Source organism: Schistocerca cancellata, chromosome 3 (genome assembly GCF_023864275.1).
Source record: "Schistocerca cancellata isolate TAMUIC-IGC-003103 chromosome 3, iqSchCanc2.1, whole genome shotgun sequence".
NCBI classification, from domain to species: domain Eukaryota; kingdom Metazoa; phylum Arthropoda; class Insecta; order Orthoptera; family Acrididae; genus Schistocerca; species Schistocerca cancellata.
Window position 1 is genome coordinate 949,267,865 of NC_064628.1, and position 24,205 is coordinate 949,292,069.

The window sequence follows — 24,205 nt, forward strand, 5'->3', positions numbered from 1 at the left end:
AACAGCTACTCTGCAAAGCAAAGATAAATACGGAGCAGGACTTCCGGTTCCTCCCTTCCTTCAACTGTATTACTCACATGGTCTCTGTCTTCCCAGGATTATAAACTAACGTATTAATTTCTCTGGGCATTTTACCACAAATATTATTGGAAATATTTCATATTCAAATTTAAAAAGTTTTGCAATAACATTATCAACAAAACTAAGTGCTACACAGGTTTACATTTATTCGAGAGACTAGTTTAGCCCCCGCTACTTGGCTCGCATAGACTGTAAGCCCTGCAGAATTTTTTTTCTTTTTATTTTATCGAATTTTCATGTTGTTCACAAATTGCAACACATTTTAAACTTTTCGCGCTAGTTAAGGCCATATAAGGATGGTCTTTTCCGAATGTACTCCTAGCCAGAAAGCGATTCTGGTAGCTGGAGTCCAAAGTTTTTATCGTCTTGCCTTTCGCATTCTTGTGGAGATATTTCCATAACAACTTTCGTCCTCTAACAAATATTTCTTTATATCTAACTAAGAAGTGAAATACAAATTTTGTAAATTTTGCTTTAATTTTTTTTTAATTTTTATTCTTAAAAATTTACATCCCCTCTTGCACTCCCTTAGGGGTTTAATTTCCAGAAACAGTGAAATACCTGTTTCTTGTTTCTAACCGCGAAGTAAAATACCAGTTGTCATAGATGTGGTCTTAAAAATCCTTTAGCAGTTCTTCAATAACTATTTATTTTCAAAAAAACGTTTCACCCACTATTTTACCCCTTAGTGGTTGAATTCCAAAAATTCTGAAACACGTAAGTTTTTATTATCTGAGTGAGAAGCCAAATACAAGTTTTCGTGGTCCTGGCTTCAAAATTCCCTTAATAACGACGTAGTTTCATCAAACCTTTCAGCCCCTTAGGAGTGGAATTTCAGACAATCCCTTCTTAAGTGGAGCATACAGTATAAGATCCATACCCTCTCCAAACTTCAAATTTCTATCCTTAGAGAGTTGGGCTGGACGAAGATGAGTCAGTTAATCAGTCTAGCCCTATTTCACTCTTTTAGAGGTTGAATTTACAACATCAGTGAAAGACGTATTTTTTCTTCTCTAACCAAGAACCCAAATACGAATTTTCAAAGATTTAGCTTTAAAAATGTTTTCGCAATGAAATATTTTCATAAAACATTTCACCCCCTTAGGGATTCAATGTCCAAAAACAGTGACATTTGTATGTTTTATTTCTCACGGAGAAGCCAAATGTACATTATCATGGATTTAGTTTCAAGACTGCTTGTAAAATGAAATATTTCCGTAGAACCTTTCATCCCCATAGGGCTGAATTTCCAAAAACAGTGAAACACTTTTAACTGAGAAGCCAAATTTAAATTTTCATAGATTTACCTTTATAGATGCTTCCGTAATCAAATATTTTCATAAAAAATCTCATCCCCCCTATTTCACCCCTTTGTGGTTCAATTTTCAAAAACCAAGACGCCAAATACTAGTGTTTACTGATGTAGCTTTAAAAACGCTTCAGTTGTTCTTTAGTAATGATATATTTCCAAAAAAAGGCTTTCATCCACTTTTTCACTCCCATAGGACTAAATTTCCAAAAATGCTGAAACACATGTTTCTTTATTTCTGACCGAGAAACCAAATACCAATTTTCGTAGGTGTAGCTCCAAAATTGCCCTAACAGCGACATTTTTAAGAAAAAAAACCTTCATCCATTATTTCACCCCCTTAAGGTTGCCTACTTCTGCAGATTTCAAGTTTCTGTCCTTAGCGGTTTGGGCTGGGATGTGATGAGTCGGTCAGTCAGGACACATTCTTTCACATATTAACACGCAGATTACGCTGAAGGAAAATTCACCACAGTAATGCAGGTTAAGGGTACTTCAAAGTATCGATTGTACAGAAACGATTTCATTTGTTTCTGTACAATCGATAATAAATGGCATTGCGGCGTGAAACGAACAGTGCAAGGGAATAAGCAGACAGCTGAGTAAAGGAAGAGGTGGCAGCACTGAAAACTAGAAGTTACATTTCCGACAGTGAGACCGCCTTCTTCAGGAAGAAACCGGTACAAGAGGAACTTCAGCAAATTAACAGTTTACCGTAGCACTAAGCTCACACAGAATTAGAAACTAGTGAGCTATAAGAAAGAAGAGACCAGATTAATTGTGCGGTGGTCGAGGTGGCTGACTTGCAGTCAGCTGTGTGACGGGCCAACCCTCCTGACTTAGGTTTTCAGTGGCTGAGCGCTGGGATGGTTCCTCTGAACAGGATTCAGTCGCTTTCCTTCCCCATTCTTGTCCGCACCGAGCGTGTATTACTTCTCTATAAGAAGTTAAATCCCCATTTGGCTTCCTTCCTTTAGAAAGAATATACGAGGTAAAAGTCCATCAAAAACCCTTAAATGGAGAAAGGACAGATTAGTGGGGCATCCACCGCAACTTGACGCTAAAATATCTGTAAGAAGGGGTAGACGTAAAAGTTAGGACATATTTGGTGGTGTGGCCATTTCCCACGGCAAGTATATAAATGTTCGTTTTTTAAATCGAGACGCATTTTCTTCACTACAGCTAATATGTATTTGCGTTCCAGACGCTTTCCACCTTTATATTAATGACATTTCACATTTATACGTTCGGTTTCGCGTGGCCCATGTAAACCTTACGAACGAGTTCATAGAATGTCAATTAGGAAATAAAACACGAAAAAACTGTAGGAGATTGTACAAATAAACTGCACACTACAGAGAAAATTTCTCAGCTACTGTGGGAAACTTCCGTACAGAAGAGGATTACTGAGCCACAAGGAAACATTTAAACTTGGATTTGAATGCTTCAGGTTTATCACTCCGGTTTCTTTTTTTCTGGTCTCCTGCAAGTCTATTGAAAACGAAACCTGCTGAATAGTGCGCAGCTTTCTTTTGCAACGCTTACGGAAGTGTAGTTCATTTCATTTCCCTGTCTAGTAGTTGCGGCGTCCTGCGAGAGCGAACTCTTGCGCGGCCACCGCGCGGAAACATCGAACAGTCGCCAACGGTCAAACAGCCCTGCGTGATCGCGCACGCGGGAAGCATCGTGTGACCCACGATGCGGCGAAGCGGACGCGGCCAGTCGGTCTGGTATTTTAGCGACAAGTGGAGGCGGTTTGACATCTGCGTTTCAACTCAAAATGGCATAAATTTTCATCAATGCTGAGCGAGGACGCTGTGTATTGTGGGACAAGAGAAATACGAGGTGCTATCAAAAATTTTCGGGACTGGTGCTGCCATCTGTTGAAAACCTTACCTTTGGACTAATGGTCACCATGACTCTCGAAGCAGTTCCCATCCCCACGTACACACCTGTCCCAGCGTTTCTGCCACTGGTCAAACGTTTTCTGGAAGACCTGTTCCTTGAGGATGTTTATCACCGCCAGCGATGTTTCTTGAATCCTCTCTAGAGTGTCGAATCGACGGCCTTTCAACTTGAGTTTCAGTTTTTGGAATAGCGCGAAGTCGCAAGGTGCCAAAGCTGACGAGTACGGTTCGGTGGGTTACAACCGCCATGTTGTTTTTTTGCCAAAAAGGTCCTGGTGAGCAAGGACGTGTGACATGGCGTGTTGTCGACATGCAGCAGCCAGTTCGGGCCGTCGTCGCCGCACGTTTTCACTGAGCCGTTGCAAACGGTCACTGTAGTATGCGGAATTCACTGTTTAGTTGGGTGGGACGAATTCTTTGTGCACAATTCCCTTGGTATAAAAAAAAAAAAAATAACGATGACCATGCTCTTCACTTTTGTCTTCATCAGTCTCGCTTTTTTGGGTCTTGCAGAGCCTGGGCTCTTCCACTGGGACGATTGTTGCTTTGTCTCTGGGTCATAACCGTAAATCAAACCGAGCGAGGTGGCGCAGTGGTTAGCATACTGGACTCGCATTCGGGAGGACGACGGTTCAATCCCGTCTCCGGCCATCCTGATTTAGGTTTTCCGTGATTTCCCTAAATCGCTTCAGGCAAATGCCGGGATGGTTCCTTTGAAAGGGCACGGCCGATTTCCTTCCCCATCCTTCCCTCACCCGAGCTTGCGCTCCGTCTCTAATGACCTCGTTGTCGACGGGACGTTAAACACTAATCTCCTCCTCCTCCTCCGTAAATCAAGCTCTCGTCACCGGCGATAACCGGTGACAAGAAGGATTGATCATCAGATGCGGTCTGACGAAGGTCCGTGCACACTTCAACACCCTGTGGCTTCTGATCGGCAGTCAAGATTCTTGGCACAAATTTTACGGCGACACGATGCGCGCCCAATTCGTCAGTCGACATTCGTTGACGTGTCCCATAACCAATACCTACTTCATCTGCAAAGTCTTGAATGGTTCGACGTCGATCTGCACGAACCAATTGTTGAAGTTTGGCAACAATGTCTGGCGCTGTGCGGCTAACGGGCCTTCCAGTGTGACGTCTGTATGGCCGGCCCTGAACCGAGCATGCCACTCAAACACACGTGTACGGCTCATGCTCTGTCCCTCAAACACTTATTGAATCATTGCAAGGGTTTCCGTAACACTTTTCCCGAGATTCACCCAAAATTTGTTACACATGCTCTGTTCTGCTCGCGGATCCATCGTAAAATCGCCACACTCCAAACATAAGAGTATTACGAAAATCAGTATGGACACGCAACACGTCCTCCCAGCTGAATGCCACTCCGCACACTAACTCATCAGATATGCGGCTCTCGCCATCTAGCGATGCAAAGCTGTACTACTACTACTTTCCAGATGGCAGCACCAGTCCCGAAAAATTTTGAATTCCACCTCGTAAAACTTATAACAGCTGTTTATTATCGTACAGTGGATGGCGAATGTTGCCAAAATAATTGGGTTAGATAGAGCAGCAAAAAGTCGTGGAATTAAGTTGTTTTAATATGACATTTATAGTCACAATGCAGATCACATTTCGACCTGTGTCAGGTCATTATCAATGCAGTGCGGAATTGTAGCAGTTGTTCGTGCTCAAGTGAATGCTTATACAGTTCAACCATTACTACACATGCTCTGTTCTGTTCGAGAATCCATCGTAAAATCGCCACAAACCAAACATGGAGTATTACGAAAATCACTGTGGACACGCAACGCGTCCTCCCAGCTGAACTGTGCAGGCATTCACTTGAGCACGACCAACTGCTACAATTCCGCACTGCATTGAAAATGACCTGACACAGGTCGAAATCTGATCTGCGTTGTGACTATAAATGTCACATTAAAACAACTTGACTGATTGCTGCTCTATCTAACCCAATATAACCACAATCGTTGCGTGCACCCACCCCATGGAGGGCAGCCTAAATAATTAATACTACAAGTACATACATATAATACACGATTATTAACCTTTGTTGTATGCATTCTTTGTATAGGATTTTGTTCAAAATACAATTTAACATTTCCTCACTCGCCACAATAACGGGCACTACAAACAAGTACATTTATTAAGCAGCATATTTTAAATTCGTAGTATATGATTTTTCAGTTTCGTGCTGTTTCTGGTATATTTAAATATATAGCCTGGAAAAACCAACCTCGACGTCATTTACTGACTATAGATAACATATGATGATCTGTGAAAAAATCATAGCCTTCACAGTGCCGTTATTGTGGTCTTCAGTCCAAAGACTGGTTTCATGCAGCTCTCCATGCCACTCTATCCTGTGCAAGCCTCTTCATCTCCGAGTAATTACTACAACCTACATCCCACTGAATCTGCTTACTGTATTCATCTTTTGGTCTCCCTCTACGATTTTTACCTCCTACGCCGGTCGTAGTGGCCGAGCGGTTCTAGGCACTTCAGTTTGAAACCGCGCGACCGCTACTGTCGCAGGTTCGAATCCTGCCTCTGGCGTGGATGTGTGTGATGTCTTAGGTTAGTTAGGTTCTAGGTGACTGATGGCCTCAGATGTTAAGTCCCATAGTGCTCAGAGCCTTTTGAACCATTTTACCCCCTACGCTTTCCACCAGCACTAAATTCGTGATACCTTGATGCCTCAGAATGTGTCGTACCAACTGATCCTTTCTTCTAGTCAGCTTGTACCAAAAATTTCTGTTTTCCCCAGTTCTATTCAGTACCTCATCATTAGTTACGTGATCTATCCATCTAATCTTCAGCATTCTTCTGTGGCGCCACATCTCAAATGCTTCTATTCTCTTCTTGTCTAAACTGTTTATCGTCCATGTTTCACTTCCATACATGGCTACACTGCATACTAATACTTTCAGAAAGGACTTCCTGACACTTAAATCTATACGCGATGTTAACAAATTTTTCTTCTTCAGAAACCCTTTTCTTGCCTTGTCAGGCTATATTTAATATCGTCCCTACTTCGACCATCATCAGTTATTTTGCATCCCAAATACCAAAACCCATCTACTACTATCTGTCTATCACTTCCTAATCTAGTTCACTCAACATCTCCTAATGTAATTCGACTACATTCCGTTATCCTAGTTTTGTTTTTGTTGATGTTCACCTTATATCCTCTTTTAAAGACTCTATCCATTCCGTTCGACTGCTCTTCCAAGTCCTTTGCTGTCTCTGACACAATTACAATGTCATCGGCAAATCTCAAAGTTTTTATTTCTTCTCCTTGGTTATACTTTCTACTCCAGATTTTTCTTTTGTTTCCTTTACTGCTTGCTCAGTATACAGACTGAATAACATCAGGCACAGGCTACAATCCTGTCTCACGCCCTTCTCAACCACTGCTTGTCTTTAGTGCCCATCGACCCTTATAACTGCCATCTGGTTTCGGTGCAAACTGTAAATAGTCTTTCGCTCTCTGTATTTTACTCCTGCCACCTTCAGAATTTGAAAGAGAGTATTCCATTCAACTTGTCAAAAGCTTTCTTAAGTTTACAAATGCTATAAGCGTAAGTTTAGCTTCCTTTTACCTAACTTCTATGAGAAGCCGTAGGGTCAGTTTTGTCTCGCGTGTTCCTACATTTCTCCAGAATCCAAACTGATCTTCCGCGAGATCAGCTTCTACCAGTTTTTTCGTTCTTCTATAAAGGATTAGTTTTAGTATTTTGCAACGGTAAGTTATTAAACTGATAGTTCGGTAATTTTCACACCTGTCAGCACCTGCTTTCTTTGGAATTCGAAATTAGTGTATTCTCCCTGAAGTCTGTGGGTATTTCGCCTGTCTCATACATCGTACTCACCAGGTGGAAGCGTTTTGTCATGGCTGCCCCTCCCAAGGCTATCAGTCGCTCTAGCGGAATCTTGTCTACTCCCTGGTAGTAGTCATTCAGTGCTCTGTCAAATTCCTCACACAGTATCATATCTCCCTTCTCATTTTCATCGATGCAGTCCTTCCACCTTTGTGTTTGTCGTTCTTTGTTCAGGATTGGTTTACCTTCTGAGTTCTTCATATTCATACAGAAGCTTCTCTTCTCCCCAAGGCCTTTCTAATTCTTCTGTAGGCAGTATCTATGTTCCCACTAGTGATGTATGCTTCTACATCCTTACATTTGTCCTTTAGCCATTCCTGTTTAGCCGTTTTGCACTTCCTGTCGATCTCATTTTTGAGATGTTTGTATTCCCTTTCACCTGCCTCATTTGTTGCAATTTTATATTTTCTCTTTTCATCGATTAAATTCAGTATCTCTTGAGTTACCCAAGGATTTCTACTAGCTCTCGTCTTCTTATCTACTTGGTCCTGTGCTGCCTTCACTATTTCGTCTCTCTACTTTATTCCTTTCCCCTGTTCTTGTCAGTCGTTCTCTAATGCTCCCTCTGAAACTCTCTACAACCTCTGGTTATTTCAGTTTATCCAGGTCCCATGGCCTTAAATTCCAGCCTTTTTTCAGTTTCTGCAGTTTTAATTTGCAGTTCTTAACCAAAAAATTGTGGTCAGAGTCCATATCTGCCCCTGGAAATGTCTTACAATTTAAAACCGGTTCCGAAACCTCTGTCTTACCATTTCTTGACGTCTTTCAGGTTTATTGGTTAATTTTCTTCGAATGCAAATGCATTAGACTGAAACACATCACACTAAATCTACCATGTTGTGCTACACTGCTGCTCTTCTAGATTTCGTGAAACTTGGTATCAGAGTCACGAGCGCACGTTCAGTTGTGCACGTTTTAAGGAGCTTTTGCGCATGCGCAACTGGCATGTAATTGCCTTACGGGCCAAATATGTGCGGATTCGATAAACAAAGCGCACGGTTCACGACGTGGACAGGTAGCCCTTACCACTAAACTAAAAGTTTACGGCCGCGCGGTTTGAGGCGCAGCCTGAGGTTCGAGTCGTCCCTCGGGCATGGGCGCGTGTGTCTTGTTCTTAGCATAAGTTAGTTTACGTAGTGCATAACTCTAGCGAACAATGACCTCAGCAGTGTGGTCCCTTAGCAATTCACACACATTTGAACATTATCGAAAAGTTTACGTCAATGCCACCAGGTGGTAGTATCTCCGTTCGCTTGGCATAAGCCCCGCTAGACGGTAACATGTTCCACAGATATGCCAATTCACTCACTATATAGTAAAATTAGATCGGACATCAATATATGTTATAGCTATACTGATAGAAATATCTGTTTTGTGGGATTCTGAATTATAGCATATTAAGTTTTGGATTTTATCATACAGTAATTGTTGGTTGTTTACTGTGTGGGAATCTGCCTTCGTGTGTAATGTCAAGACGAATCTCTTGAATCTGTTTAAGTGCTAACAGAAAGAAAAACGCCAGAAAAAGATAGCTGCAAAGGAACTAGAGTCTCACAGACTGAGAAAGTGACGGAACCAAATAAGCGTGAGTACAAGCGAACAAAGAAGTGTATAGTGAGCGTAAGTTATTGTGTTTGTCGGAAAAATAAAAATGCACGAAAACTCCCACTTACACAAAAATGCGAAACGGAGTGCAACGAAAGCTTAAAAATTATTTCGTTGTTGTCCTAAACTGTGCTTACTTATGTAGAAAACAACAAAATTCCCCAAAAGCAATTCTTTCTTTTTCAGATAAGTTATGCATATTATTATTATTATTATTATTATTATTGGCAGTGGCTGTAGTTGTATAAATGCATAACTGTTATACTCAGATGCTGTTAATTTCACGCTCTCATATTTATCTGAATCTAAAAATCTGTGAACATGAGGCGCCACTGTAGTATGTGACACGCCCGTTCCTGAGACAAAGCGTTCTCAACAGTCGGACGGACAGACGGACAACAAAGAGATCCGACAAGGGTTCCGTTTTTACCGACTCAGGCACGAAAGCCAAAAAATGAATGTCAGTTAGTGTTACGGAAATGGAGGAGGAACTGGATGAAAATCAGATGAGAGATATGATACAGCGGGAAGAATTTGACAGAGTGCGAAATGACCTAAGGTGAAACAAGACCCCTGGAGTAGACGACATTCTCTTAGACTTATAGATATCCTTCCGATAAAACTATTCCGTCTGGTACGGAAAATATTTGAGACAGGCAAGGTACCCTTTGACTTCAAGAAGTATGTGATAATTCCAATTCCAAAACAAGGCAGGTGCCGACTTGTCTTAATATTACCGAACCATCAGTTTTATACTTCATGGTTGCAAAACACTGAAACGTATTGTTTAAGGAAGAATGGAAAGATTGTTAGTAGCCGACATCGTGAACATCAGTTGCGGTTGCGAGATAGTACTGACTCTACTAATTATTTTAGAAGAAAGAGTGAATAAAGGGAGACCAACGTTTTAGCATTTACAGATATAGAGAAAGGTATGGAAAATGTTGACTAGAATACTGTCGGTCGTGGGGATAAAATACAGGGCTGGAAGGGTTACCCACAACTTGTACAGAAATCAGGCTGCAGATGTATGAGTCGAAGGACATGGACAGAAAGCAGTCATTGAAAATGGTGTAGGACAGAGCTGTAGCCCATTTTTGCTGTTACTCGATATGTACATTGAGTAAGCTGAGAAGAAAACTGTGGAGAAATTTGGCAAAGAGAATTAAAGTTCAGGGAGAAGAATAAAAACTTTGAGGTTTGCCGATGACTTTATAATTCTTTCAGAGAGGGCGAAGAGCTTGGAGCTTGGAAGAGATTGGAATTGATAGTATTATAAGAAGAACAGCAGCAAAAGTAAAATACGTATAATGGAGTGTAAAAGAAAGTAAAACTGTTATCAATCCGATGACTGTTTGAACACTACAGTGCTTATTCATCGCAAGGATAGATCAGATGCCACTAAATCTAAAGTATTCGATAATATCTAATGAGGTTATAACGGATTCCGAATTTGAAATAATCTTGTGAAGGTGAGCATGAAAGGTGCGTTAAACACAGTAATCGATTGCTGTTATAGACCAACTGTGTCATGATCTTCGGGAGCTGAGCGCTTCAGCAAGAACCCGCATAATATCGTGTATAAGTTTCCTGATCGCACGATCACATTATGACGCGTTTGTAAAAGGGGAAAACTTTAATTTGCCAGATATGGAATGGGAAAGTCATGCGATTGAAACTGGTGCCATAGACAGGGATTCGTGTGGGACTATGCTGGATGTCTTGTCCGAAGATTACTGGGAGCAAATAGATAGAGAACCAACTCTTGGCGATAGCGTCGTAGGTCTGCTAGAAACAAACAGACCTGAATTTTTCGAATCAGTTAACGTAGAGGAGTGCATCAGTGATCATATTCTGTGATACCGTCAATGACTATGTGTGTTACAAGGAATATTAGGAGAGGTAGGAAAATATATTTACTTATTAGGTATAACAGGATACAAATTGCAGAGTATATGAGTAGTCAACTTCAAATATTCAGGTCCGAGGACGAAGGTGTCGAGCAGAAATGGATAAAATTCAAAACCATCGTTCAGTAAGCTTTAGAGAAGTATCGGCCGAGAAAGGTTTTATAGGATGAGAAAGACCCACCAGTGGTTTAACAGCCGTGCCGAGAGTTTCCGTGGAAGCAAAGAGAACTTCATCGCACATACAAGCGAAATCAAAGCATAGCTGACAAAAAACTGAACGAAGCGAAAATGTGCTTAAGGAAAGCAATAAGAGAACCGTTCACAAAATTTGAAAGTAAAATTTTGCCAACAGACCTTACTAAAAACCCTAAGAAATTTTAGTATTACCTAAAATCAGTAAGCGGATCGAAGCCTCCTCTTTAGTTGCTCACTGGCCGTGATGGCACTGAAACAAAAGAAGAAGCAAGAGACAAAGCGCAAATACAGAATTCGACATTCCTAAAATGTATCGCCGCGAAAGTCGTAATTTGGCTCCACCTTTCAATCACCGCTCGAATACTGAAATGGGAGATGTTGAGATAAGTGATCGCGTTATGGAAAAGCAATCACATAACAGTGGAAAGGCATGCGGGCCAGATGACGTACGTGTCAGCATCTACAGAGAATTGCTCCCCTTCTAGCAATAGTAGGTCGCTGGGGCAACGAAAACTGCACGGAGACGGAGAAAAGGAGCAGACGATCGATCGGTGATACAGGGATGTAAATAAATGTAACGTAATGTGCGTAAATATGCGAACAAATCAAATTATTCTCGCGTCCGTCGGCCGTCGTAATTTAATATATTATTTATTGGTAACGTTGATTGTTGCCGACTTACGTGGTGGGCCTTAATGAAACTGATATTTCATTTAATTTTGATTTACAATTAAATGCTTTTGTGAAGTTCTTAACAGTATTAATCTTCAGTATAAATTATTTGTTACGTTAATGAACGTTAGACTCGCTGAATCTTAAAACATGAGCATATAAGTTGAACAATGGAATAAGTTTTTCATATTAATTTCCTCGGCTAGTCAGCTCACTTTATAGCAAAAAATCTTTAGTTATTAATTACAATTGCGGCCCACACACGCGCGAGAGTATTTTTTCTTACCTCCTTTAACCATGCCATTGTAGTCGGAGTCCTGGCTCTGGCTCTCGGCTGTTGTACTGAAAATAAGACTCTTAAAGCTACGTATTTTCTACAGCGTCGGGCGGCTGTGGAGAAAAATGTATATTATGTTAATAGCGGGCGAGTTTTCCGCTTCCGCAAAATTTTATAAGTTAATATCGCCACGTAATGGCGTCGTTGGCTTCATCGGCCACTGCGATTGTTGCACTGTAAATTACTCGAATGCAGATTAATTCAAAGGAAGGCGGACATGAAATCGGGATCACCTCTTACAAATGAAAAGTGAACAATAATATTAAATCCATATATTCTCTGCTTAATTAGTACAAATATGCTTACATTGGCCAGCACTGGCAACATGTCCATCTACACGCAACCAAAACAAGAGAAGAAGTGAAGACGACTAAAAAAATAACAGAAGAGCGTATCTTGTCATCCCTTTAGATCATTTTGTTATATTTCTTTGCCCTCGAAACTGCAATAGAGAGAGAAATTATTATAATACGGGAACATGAGAAAAGTGTATATTATTCAATTTTAAAATGTCTCTTCTTTATAAATACTGTTTTTTAAGTCTTTTCGTATTATTTCACTGGGGAAGCTATATTCTGTACGGTTACACTACAGGTGAAAAATCACTGAAAACGGTAATTACCGTAAAATAAGCAGGACTAACTATCCGCAGCGGAATGACCACATAAAAGAAATTCCAGGGAAAACAGATGCCAGGCTGAGTCTGGTAGGACAACTCCTGAAGAAATGTAACTCACCTACGAAAGAAGTGACTCGTCGGTGGACCCTTACCAGGTTCAATTAATAGAAGAGACAGACAAGAGTCAACTAAAAGTGGTGTTTTTCGTCACGAGATCTTTTATCCGTCGCGAGAACGTTATGGAGATGTTCAACAAATTCCAGTGGCAGATGATACGAGAGAGGCGTTGTCCTTCGCGGAGAGATTTGCTGTTTAAATTCCAAGAGAATGTGTTCGAGAAGAGTCGGACTACCTATTACTTCCTTCCACAAACGTCTCGTGAAGTGACCGCAACGAGAAAGTTCGAGAAATTGGAGACGATGCAGATGTTTACCGACAAGCGTTCTTTCCACGCGCCATTCGCGACTGGATCGTCGAAGGGGGAACAAACCAGAAGTACCATCCGCTCACTGTGTAAGGCGACAGGCAAAGTATTATGCGAGTGCTGTTCGGAAAGTAAGAGAGGAAATGAAAGCCACAGTGAAAATCAAGTGTTTTATTTGCAACAGTCAGCTACACCTTCCGACTACTTCTCTACACAGTAGCCGCTCTGACGTAGACATCTGCCCTAGCGTCGTTCCAACTTCACAATAGCCTTGTCATAGAAGGCAGCCGCCCGTGCTTTCCGACAGTCTTCCACGCTGGACCCGCAGCTCGTTGTCTGTGCCAGAAGTTGTCTTCATTTGAGCAGAGACGGAAGTCAGTTCTGGCTGAATGGAGAGTGGTCAAACGCTTCCCATCGAAAACGCTGCAGCGTGCGGCCGAGAACTGTCATCAAGAAGGAACTGCGTGACGGTTACGTTATGTTCAGTTATATGAAATCGCGCGAAATCTCTCTGCAGGCACCCGTACTTGGCGTGAGACCCTATTTTCTAGATATCTTTACGAGCTCACTACGCCTTACATCTAGGTCCTGTCAACCTTCCGTTTTCAGACGTCGCTAAATTCTTGGGTCTTATGTTTGACAGAAAACTGTGCTGGTCCTCCCACGTTTCCTATCTTTCGGCTCGCTGTCTGCGATCCCTCAACACCTTCCGTGTCCTGAATGGTACCTCCTGGGGAGCGGACCGAATGGTCCTTCTCTGCCTCTATCGCGCCTTAGTGCGCTCGAAATTGGACTATGGAAGCATAGTCTACTCCTCTGCTCGGCCGTCTATTCTTCGGCGCCTCGACTCTATCCACCACCGAGGATTACGTTTAGTGTCCGGAGCTTTTTACACCAGCCCTGTGGAAAGCCTTTATGCTGAGACTGCTGAACCTCCGCTGTCCAATCGGCGAGCAGTCCTTCTGAGTCGTTATGCAAGCCATCTGTCTTCCATGCCTGCTAATCCAGCCCATGACATTTTTTTCGACGCCTCCTTTGATGTAGGGTATGCAGGCCGCCACTCCTCCCTACTACCACCGGGAGTCCGCTTTCGTCAACTGCTCCATTCTCTTTCCTTCCGCTTTCCTAAAACCTTCTTGACAACTTGGGGTACAGCACCGCCTTAGCTCCGTCCCCGGATCTGCCTGCTCCGAGACCTTTGTCGATTTCCCAAGGATGGTACCCTTTCACTTGTATATCGTCGGGCATTTGCTGCTCTATGTGCACAAATGACGAACGCCACATTTATTTACACCGACGGCTCGAAAACATCGTTAGGTGTAGGGAGTGCCTATATTGTTGGCGACACCCCAAATCACTTTCGGCTTCCCGACCAGTGTTCGGTTTATAATGCGGAGCTTTACGCTGTTCTCCAGGCTGTCCATTACATCCGCCGCCATCGGCGCATACAGTACGTTATCTGCTCAGATTCTCTCAGCTCTCTCCTCAGTCTCCAAGCTCTTTACCCTGTGCACCCTCTGGTCCACCGGATTCAGGACTGTCTGCGCTTGCTCCACCTGGGGGGCGTCTCGGTGGCGTTCCTCTGGCTCCCGGGACACGTTGGTATCTGCGGAAATGAGGCGGCCGATATTGCGGCCAAGGCTGCAGTCTCTCTTCTTCGGCCAGCTATTCAATTGATTCCCTTCGCCGATCTACGGAGCGTTTTATGTCGTCGTGTTGTTCATTTATGGCACGCGCATTGGTCGACACTTCCCCAAAATAAATTGCGGGACGTGAAAACTCTTCCTTGTGCTTGGACCTCTTCCTCCCGACCGCGTCGTCGGGAGGAGGTAATTTTAACTAGACTCCTGATAGGGCACTGTCTTTTTAGCCATCGACATCTTTTAAGCGGCGATCCTCCCCCACTCTGTCCCCACTGCTCTCAGCTGTGGACGGTAAGACACCTTTTAATTGAGTGCCCCTATTTTAATCCGTTACGCGCCCGTCTACAGCTGTCGCCTGATATATCGTCAGTTTTAACAGATGACACGCGCTCGGCCGATCGCGTTATAGAGTTCATTCGTGCCAGTGAAATGACGTCAGGCATTTGAAGCTTTTTTTTGGGACAACCAACCCCTTTCTGTAGTGGATTTTTAAGCTTTCCTTCTGCTTTTAGTTTCTCCAATTTTATGACTTTCGTTCCCATTGCTGCTGGTTTCCGTTTTCGGTTTTTTACTGTTTTTTAAGTCACAGACCGGGCGTTAATGACCATTGCAGTTTTGCGCCCTAAAACCAAAAACAAAAAACAAATTACGAGCTCACTACGCGCTCAGAACTGAGATGCAGTCTACGGCCATACTAGAGTCACTACCCAATACATCTGTGCGAAGCTTTGAGATGCAGTCTACGGCCATACTAGAGTCACTACCCAATACATCTGTGCGAAGCTTTGAGATGCAGTCTACGGCCATACTAGAGTCACTACCCAATACATCTGTGCGAAGCTTTGAGATGCAGTCTACGGCCATACTAGAGTCACTACCCAATACATCTGTGCGAAGCTTTGAGATGCAGTCTACGGCCATACTAGAGTCACTACCCAACACATCTGTGCGAAGCTTTGAGATGCAGTCTACGGCCATACTAGAGTCACTACCCAACACATCTGTGCGAAGCTTTGAGATGCAGTCTACGGCCATACTAGAGTCACTACCCAATACATCTGTGCGAAGCTTTGAGATGCAGTCTACGGCCATACTAGAGTCACTACCCAATACATCTGTGCGAAGCTTTGAGATGCAGTCTACGGCCATACTAGAGTCACTACCCAATACATCTGTGCGAAGCTTTGAGATGCAGTCTACGGCCATACTAGAGTCACTACCCAACACATCTGTGCGAAGCTTTGAGATGCAGTCTACGGCCATACTAGAGTCACTACCCAACACATCTGTGCGAAGCTTTGAGATGCAGTGTACGGCCATACTAGAGTCACTACCCAATACATCTGTGCGAAGCTTTGAGATGCAGTCTACGGCCATACTAGAGTCACTACCCAATACATCTGTGCGAAGCTTTGAGATGCAGTCTACGGCCATACAAGAGTCACTACCCAATACATATGTGCGAAGCTTTGAGATGCAGTCTACGGCCATACTAGAGTCACTACCCAATACATCTGTGCGAAGCTTCACGGGATTCTCACTGTGGTTCCCATTTCGCAACCGATCATTCCTTACTTTCCAAGTAGCCCTCGTACACTATGTGTTCAAAAGTATCCGGAGAAAATGACTTACAAGTTCGTGGCGCCCTCCATCGGTAACGAAGGAATTCAATATGGTGTTGGCCCACCCTTTTGCCCCGATGACAGCTTCCACTCTCAATCAGATACTGGAAGGTTTCCTGGGGGAATGGCAGCCCATTCTTCACGGAGTGCTCCACTGAGGAGAGGTAGCGATGTCGGTCGGTGAGCGCTGGCACGAAGTCGGCTTTCCAAAACAACGCAAAAGTGTTCTAAAGGATGCAGGTCAGGTCTCTGGGCCGGCCAGTCCATCATAGGGATGTTATTGTCCTGTAACCACTCTGACACAGGCCGTGCATTATGAACAGGTGCTCGATCGTGTTGAAAGATGCAGTCGCCATTCCCGAATTGCTCTTCAACAGTGGGAAGCAAGAAGGTGCATAAAACATCACTGCAGGCCTGTGCCGTGATAGTGCCACGCTAAACAACAATCAGTGCAAGCCCCCTCCATGAAAAACACAACCAAATCATAACACCACCGCCTCCTAATTTTACAGTTGGCACTACACACGCTGGCAGATGACGTTCACCGGGCATTCGCCATACCCACACCCTGCCGTCGGATCGCCACATTGTCTATCGTGATTCGTCACTCCACACAACGTTTTTCCACTGTTCAATCGTCCAATGCTTACGCCGAGCGAGGCGTCGTTTGGCATTTACTGGCGTGATATATGGCTTATGAGCAGCTGCTCGACCATGAAATCCAAGTTTTCTCACCTCCCTCCTGACTGTCATAATACTTGCAGTCGATCCTGATGCAGTTTGGAATTCCTGTGGGATGGTCTGAATATATGTCTGCCTATTACACATTATGATCCTCTTCAACTATCGGCGGTCTCTGTCAGTCAACAGGCGAGGTCGGCCTGTACGCTTTTGTGCCGTACGTGTCCCTTCACTGTCACATCGGAAACAGTGGACCTAGGGATGTTTACAAGTGTAGAAATCCCGCGTACAGACGTATGACACAAGTGACACCCAGTCACTTGACCACGTTCGAAGTCCGTGGGTTCTGCGGAGCGCCCCATTCTGCTGTCTCGCGATGTCTGATGACTACTGAGGTCGCTGATATGGAGTACCTGCCAGTAGGTGGCTTCACAATGCACCTAATATGAAAAACGTATGTTTTTGAGGGTGTTCGGATACTTTTGATCACATAGCGTTTGTGTATAAACGCTGGCGCACCTGCAGCTGCTGTACTAGGAATGTCCCGCATGAGGCAGTCTTCATCCGGCCTGTGAGCACTCACCCAGCCAGGTATAGGGGGACCTACGGTTTAACTGGGCATTTTTCGCACCAACAAAGATTCTCAGAGATGAAACCATCGATAAGTGCCTTCTGGGATCGTTCTTGGATCAAATCCAAGACCTACATATGCACAGTGTGGCAGTTTACCACTGAGGAGTGTAGCCGAATGAAACAAATTCCGTGTGGCTCAGTGGCGTGGTGCAAGGCCTTTAATCGGTCGCGAATTGGGCGACTTACGTGTCGCCAACCTGGGGAAGTGGGACCCACAGTTTAACGAGGAACCTTCACATCAATGACAGCTGTGATGTGAAGGTTAGATTGAAGGCACACTGAAAAATTTCATTGTCCGACCGGCATTCGATATTGCGACATTTCGATTTCGAGATAGTGCGCTTTTGCCACTAAATCACCAGTCGAAGCAGAGGGGTTACACAAGAAGACGAGACACTGACAGTAGGAGACGCGGTTTTGGTATTTGGGCTACAAAGTAACTGGTGATGGATGAAGTAGATTTGTTGAGTTGCGTTGATTTAGGGGAAGAGACCAAACAGCGAGATCATCGGTCTCATTGGATTAGGGAAGGATGGGGAAGGAAATCGGCCGTGCCCTGTCAAAGGAACCATCCCGACATTTGCCTGAAGCGATTTAGGAAAATCACGGTGGACTTAAATCAGGATGGCCGGACGCGAGATTGAACCGTCGTCCTCCCGAATGCGGGTCCAGTATGCTAACCAATGCGCTACGTCGCTCGGCGACGAAGTAGAGAGGAATATTTGTGCAATATTCGGTCTGTTCTTGGAGGAACACACGCATATTAGAAATCTGAATACACAGTGTTCTAGTTCCACAATAGTTATCCACTTAATGTTGCCTTTTAATTTTGCTACACTCTTACCTCACACATCTTTCCAAAAAACCGTATATTTTAATAGAGTATTCAAATAACGTGCTTCGGCAGTATGTTATTGTGGAACATTATTACTGTGTATTCAATTTTTAATAAGTTTAAGTGTTACTGAAGATATTTGTCTGGAATGCTAAGTGACATATGATCGATAAACAGTTCAGACGAGAAGAGAATAGAAGCTATTGAAATGTGCTGCTACAGAGAAATATTGAAGATTAGGTGGGCGGATCGTATAACTAATGATGAGACAATGAGTCGAATTCTGAAAAAAAAGACAAACAAACAAATGTGTCGGACTACTTGGCTGAAAGAAGCGGATGGTTGATAAGGAACATCGTCAAATTTGTAATGGAGGGAAGGCTGGGGGCAAAATTACGAGGGCAGTTCAATAAGTAATGCAACACATTTTTTTTCTCGGTCAATTTTGGTTGAAAAAACCGGAAATTTCTTGTGGAATATTTTCAAACATTCCCGCTTCGTCTCGTATAGTTTCATTGACTTCCGACAGGTGGCAGCGCTGTACGGAGCTGTTAAAATGGCGTCTGTAACGGATGTGCGTTGCAAACAACGGGCAGTGATCGAGTTTCTTTTGGCGGAAAACCAGGGCATCTCAGATATTCATAGGCGCTTGCAGAATGTCTACGGTGATCTGGCAGTGGACAAAAGCACGGTGAGTCGTTGGGCAAAGCGTGTGTCATCATCGCCGCAAGGTCAAGACTGTCTGATCTCCCGCATGCGGGCCGGCCGTGCACAGCTGTGACTCCTGCAATGGCGGAGCGTACGAACACACTCGTTCGAGATGATCGACGGATCACCATCAAACAACTCAGTGCTCAACTTGACATCTCTGTTGGTAGTGCTGTCACAATTGTTCGCCAGTTGGGATATTCAAAGGTTTGTTCCCGCTGGGTCCCTCGTTGTCTAACCGAACACCATAAAGAGCAAAGGAGAACCATCTGTGCGGAATTGCTTGCTCGTCATTTGGCTGAGGGTGACAATTTCTTGTCAAAGATTGTTACAGGCGATGAAACATGGGTTCATCACTTCGAAACACCCACTCCCCTACCAAGAAAAAGTTTAAAGCCATACCCTCAGCCAGTAAAGTCACGGTTACAGTCTTCTGGGACGCTGAAGGGGTTATTCTGTTCGATGTCCTTCCCCATGGTCAAACGATCAACTCTGAAGTGTATTGTGCTACTCTTCAGAAACTGAAGAAACGACTTCAGCGTGTTCGTAGGCACAAAAATCTGAACGAACTTCTCCTTCTTCATGACAACGCAAGACCTCACACAAGTCTTCGCACCCGAGAGGAGCTCACAAAACTTCAGTGGACTGTTCTTCCTCATGCACCCTACAGCCCCGATCTCGCACCGTCGGATTTCCATATGTTTGGCCCATTGAAGGACGCAATCCGTGGGAGGCACACGCGGATGATGAAGAAGTTATTGATGCAGTACGACGTTGGCTCCGACATCGACCAGTGGAATGGTACCGTGCAGGCGTACAGGCCCTCATTTCAAGGTGGCGTAAGGCCGTAGCATTGAATGGAGATTACGTTGAAAAATAGTGTTGTGTAGCTAAAAGATTGGGGAATAACCTGGTGTATTTCAATGCTGAATAAAACAACCCCTGTTTCAGAAAAAAAATGTGTTGCATTACTTATTGAACTGCCCTCGTATTAGAGATGGACCTAAGCAGATTGTGTGGTATGTCTCTGACAGACTGTGAGGGGTATCCACATGTGAGATTTATGACGATTCGCGCAGCACACATTACGCCTTTGCAGATCGACGGGCTGCTGCGCGGTCCCCCCGGGCCGCCTGGAGTGTGCTCCTGCAACCTGAGCTCGCTGCTGGAGAACATGCCGCTGGGGATTCCAGGGCCTCCGGGACCGCCGGGCGTCGACGGCAACGTCGGGCCACCTGGAGCGTCCGTAAGTACACCAGCACATCGTCTGTCCAATGATGCACCGTAGTTACACCGTGTTCTTCCTTCAAACGTAAGGACACACCCTTCTTACAAGTTTTGATTATGCACCCCGTGTTGCCTTTTGATCTTGCTACGTTCTTATCCCACGATCCTTTCCAGAAAACCGTTTATATTAATAGAGTATTCAAATAATGTACATCGGCAATATGCTGTGTATCATACACCGAACTGGTATCCAGGTCACATCTGCTAGTATTCTTGGCCAGTGAATTACTCACATATCTGACCTTTATGCGTAGCGTTTTCTAGTTTTCCGAATTATCTGTGTATTGGTCTCTCTCACCATTTGCTTCCAAGTTTTGATCCCTGAACCCAACGATTTCCCGTCCTTCAATGAAGTCGAGATTATGTCAGTGTTGAGGAAAGTGTTGACGTGTCTGCGAAGCGCAAGACACTACAGGTAGTCTGTTTTTTTGCTTTCACGTTCGTTCATTTTGCCAAGTCACAACCAAATGGTCACATTCCAACCTAACCTAGGCCTCGGGCTAAGCTAAAGATCTGCCTGTGACCACATGCAAGTTTTATGGTTTTACATTGCTCCCTTTTACAACTCTCAAGCAATCACCTTCCAAGTTAACCCGTACCTCACTAAGCAACAGATCTGTCTGTTACCGCAACCAGCTTTTTTCCTTTCAAATTCATGGGCTTCGCCAGATCACAGCCGAGCTATCACCTTGCACTCTAACCTAGACACCGGGCTGAGCTACACCGGTCCGTCACCACAACCAGACTTTTTGCATTTACACTCGTTTGGCTTCGTCAACTAACAAAGAGGCGACCTGCAAAAAGACGACTTGTAACGTACGCGCGGGGCACACGATACTCATTAAAGCCTGCACTATGGTAAGTTGACGGGCTTCACCTTATGAGGAAGGATTTTCGTATAGATATTGACCGCGTGTACCTGAATGGAGGCAAATCAGACTTACACCCAGTCTGTAATAACAATGATACGTCAAATAAGTCCGAAATGCAACTACACGGCAGGACGGACAAAAAGCAACGCAGAAGATGCTACCAATTTGTTAATAATACGGTCGCCAGCCTAATTAGACATTAACTGAGTTTCTTCCCTGTACAAGTTGGCAGATATTCGTGCAACGCAACAAATAGTGACACTGCATAATATAGTAGAATTTTAGAACCAGAAAATCTATTGAACTGATAATTTCACGTTCTGTACTGATATGGAAAAACCGTAATACATAACACTACCCTATAGTCTTTACTACGAAACTTCGTACTGTCTATTGATCTGATTAAAATCGGGCATAGGTTACCCTAGAAATAGCACTTTCGAATCACACACACAATGTCAATTTTGATAAAGGTAAAACACTGATAAATTTTGACTTTTGTATTGACTTTAACTTTTGATGGTCAAATCAATTTAGAACACTTAAGAATTCAAATGAATAAAAAAAGAAGGGGGGGGCCTTGAAACTGTTATGATTACTGTATTAAAAAAAATAATTACTAACACCATTATGCGCTCAAGATTTCCAATATATGAGTTAATACTCTCTTTATCTTATTTCCAGCTCATTTAAATACCTTTATATCTGTCTCGAAATAATTAAACTTCATTACTAAATCAATATTAAAGTTATCTTCCAACTTTGTCAGACCTACGTTATTCATTTACTGGTTCATTAACAAAACAGTTCTTTAAACACCATTTAACATAGTTAGGTCTGTAGGTAATTATTATTAACACAAACTTTAATTTTTCATCTCGGGACACTCGGATTGCACAACATTTGGAAAGGACCCTGTCTAGGTTAGTTGTGAGGATAATTAAATGATATGAAAGTTCTAGTAAAATTTAAGTTGTTATTGAACAGTATGGAACAAAATTAACACTGGTCCATACGAATACAGTACTAAAAGTTTCAACCTGTTCGTATCGATGCGGCGGTTGGCGTGCGGCGAGATGGGCGAGGCACAGAGCACACATACAACCACAGCAATGGCTCGTGACGTATCGGCACTTTATTTCTTCATAGCGTCGCAATACTTTTCCATTTAGTGCCTATGGAATTTTGCCATGCTGTATGGGCGTTGGAACGGCATACCCGAGGCTCAATGAAACTACTTCTTCCAGAAGAGCCTCCTCGCTCCAGAACGTGTTGCTCAGACCAATGCCAAACTCCGACTACTACTGCTGAGCCCGTTGCGCCGTGCAGCGCCCGTGTGCATTTTCCCGCGCTCGCCTGCCATCCACCTTTTACCGCTCCCTTGCAAGCCAGGTATTCACCCGAGGTTTTGCATTCTACATATCCTAACACACTGCCTACGTATGGACCAGACGCAAAGTTACCATTTTAAAGATGTTACAACAGTTACAACGTTTCTTACATTTCAATTCTGTTACAATATTGTTTGACATTTGACATAAACATTAATATTCATATTGAAAATTGTTTACAGTTTTCTTAACACAATGGCATGAAACAAAAAACAAACGAAATCAGAACATCAATTACTCAATTTTAACGAAAAATCAGATGGAAAAAAAATAATATTTATATGTACAATAGTACAACGTCGTTGTTGTTACAGACTGCGCCACCAACAGCCCCATGCTCTGCAGAAATGTCTCTCCATACAAGTGTTCCAACCCCAAAAAAATCTGCTTCGCCCTCTACCTCTGAAATTCCCTCTCAGAGTTCTCTCTTGGCCTCTGCAAGGCCAGGAGGACGATTTCTGGGCTTATTGTTGCTCATCCCAGTATCTGTGGAAATTTTCGTTTTCGTGCCACTCCTCGTGGCCTGCGCTCCCTGCCGTTTCAAGATGTCTGCGTTTATATTCTAAGACCCTTTCCTACCTATTAACGTCATCTCAGAAATGCTCCATCGAATGAGTGGCTGCATTTACCAACTCCTATTGCAAGCTCTCAAGCAGATACCTCAGTTTCAATCAGCAGTTGGAGAGATTTGTTCAGATGCCCAAAACTTGTAACTGATTTTTACAGGAATCATTCATGCTAATTCTTCAGCGACGGTAACGTATTCGATTCAAAAATTTATTCCGCAGTATTATCTTTTTTGTCTCAGACCAGAAAATGCTAAGAAAACGTTTTCAAATTCTTAATAACTTAAATTAACATAGATGTTCCCAAGTCACAGCGTCTCCCTCTAAAAGTATTCGACAAATTTAATATTTTGCGTGTCTATCATGTTACATACTAAATTGTTGCTCCAACGTTGAATAGCCGGCCGGGGTGGCCGAGCGGTTCTAGGCGCTACAGTCTGGAACCGCGCGACCGCTACGGTCGCAGGTTCGAATCCTGCCTCTGGCATGGATGTGTGTGATGTCCTTAGGTTAGTTAGGTTCAAGTAGTTCTAAGTTCTAGGGGACTGATGACCACAGCAGCTAAGTCCCATAGTGCTCAGAGCCATTTGAACCATTTGAACCAACGTCGAATAAAATCTACCGGGTAGTATTTTACTTTTCTAGAAAAACATTTCATTTGAATATTGCCATTACTGCGAAATTATCACAAAAAACTAACTTACTGCGACATTTTTAAATTTATTATGAAAATTTGCTAGTCGGTTTTCTTGAGACTCTATTCTGTTAAACGTACGGGTATTGTGCACCACAGATTCACTCATGGCCTCAGATTCCTCGAGAACATCATCCGTTTGGACTTTTATATTGTCACTGAGAGACGCATCTGATACTTTAAATTTGACTCTGACGTTAAGAGTGCCGATTTAAAAGTTCGTGGTCTTTTGAGTCAATGAGCTCATAAACTACTTTAAATTTCTGTCCACTATCAGGCTGTACAGAAAGACATATCTTTCTCACAGAA

General features: G+C 43.3%; 1 protein-coding gene across 1 annotated transcript in view; it reads left to right on the top strand.

Annotated features, from left to right (window-relative positions):
• Positions 1-24,205, top strand: part of LOC126176012 (collagen alpha-1(I) chain-like) — a 1,061,651-nt gene that overhangs the window by 795,744 nt on the left and 241,702 nt on the right. Inside the window, exon 8 of the mRNA XM_049923130.1 lies at positions 20,186-20,332. Within this exon, the coding sequence (XP_049779087.1) occupies positions 20,186-20,332 (147 nt within the window). The remainder of the gene's footprint in view (positions 1-20,185; positions 20,333-24,205) is intronic.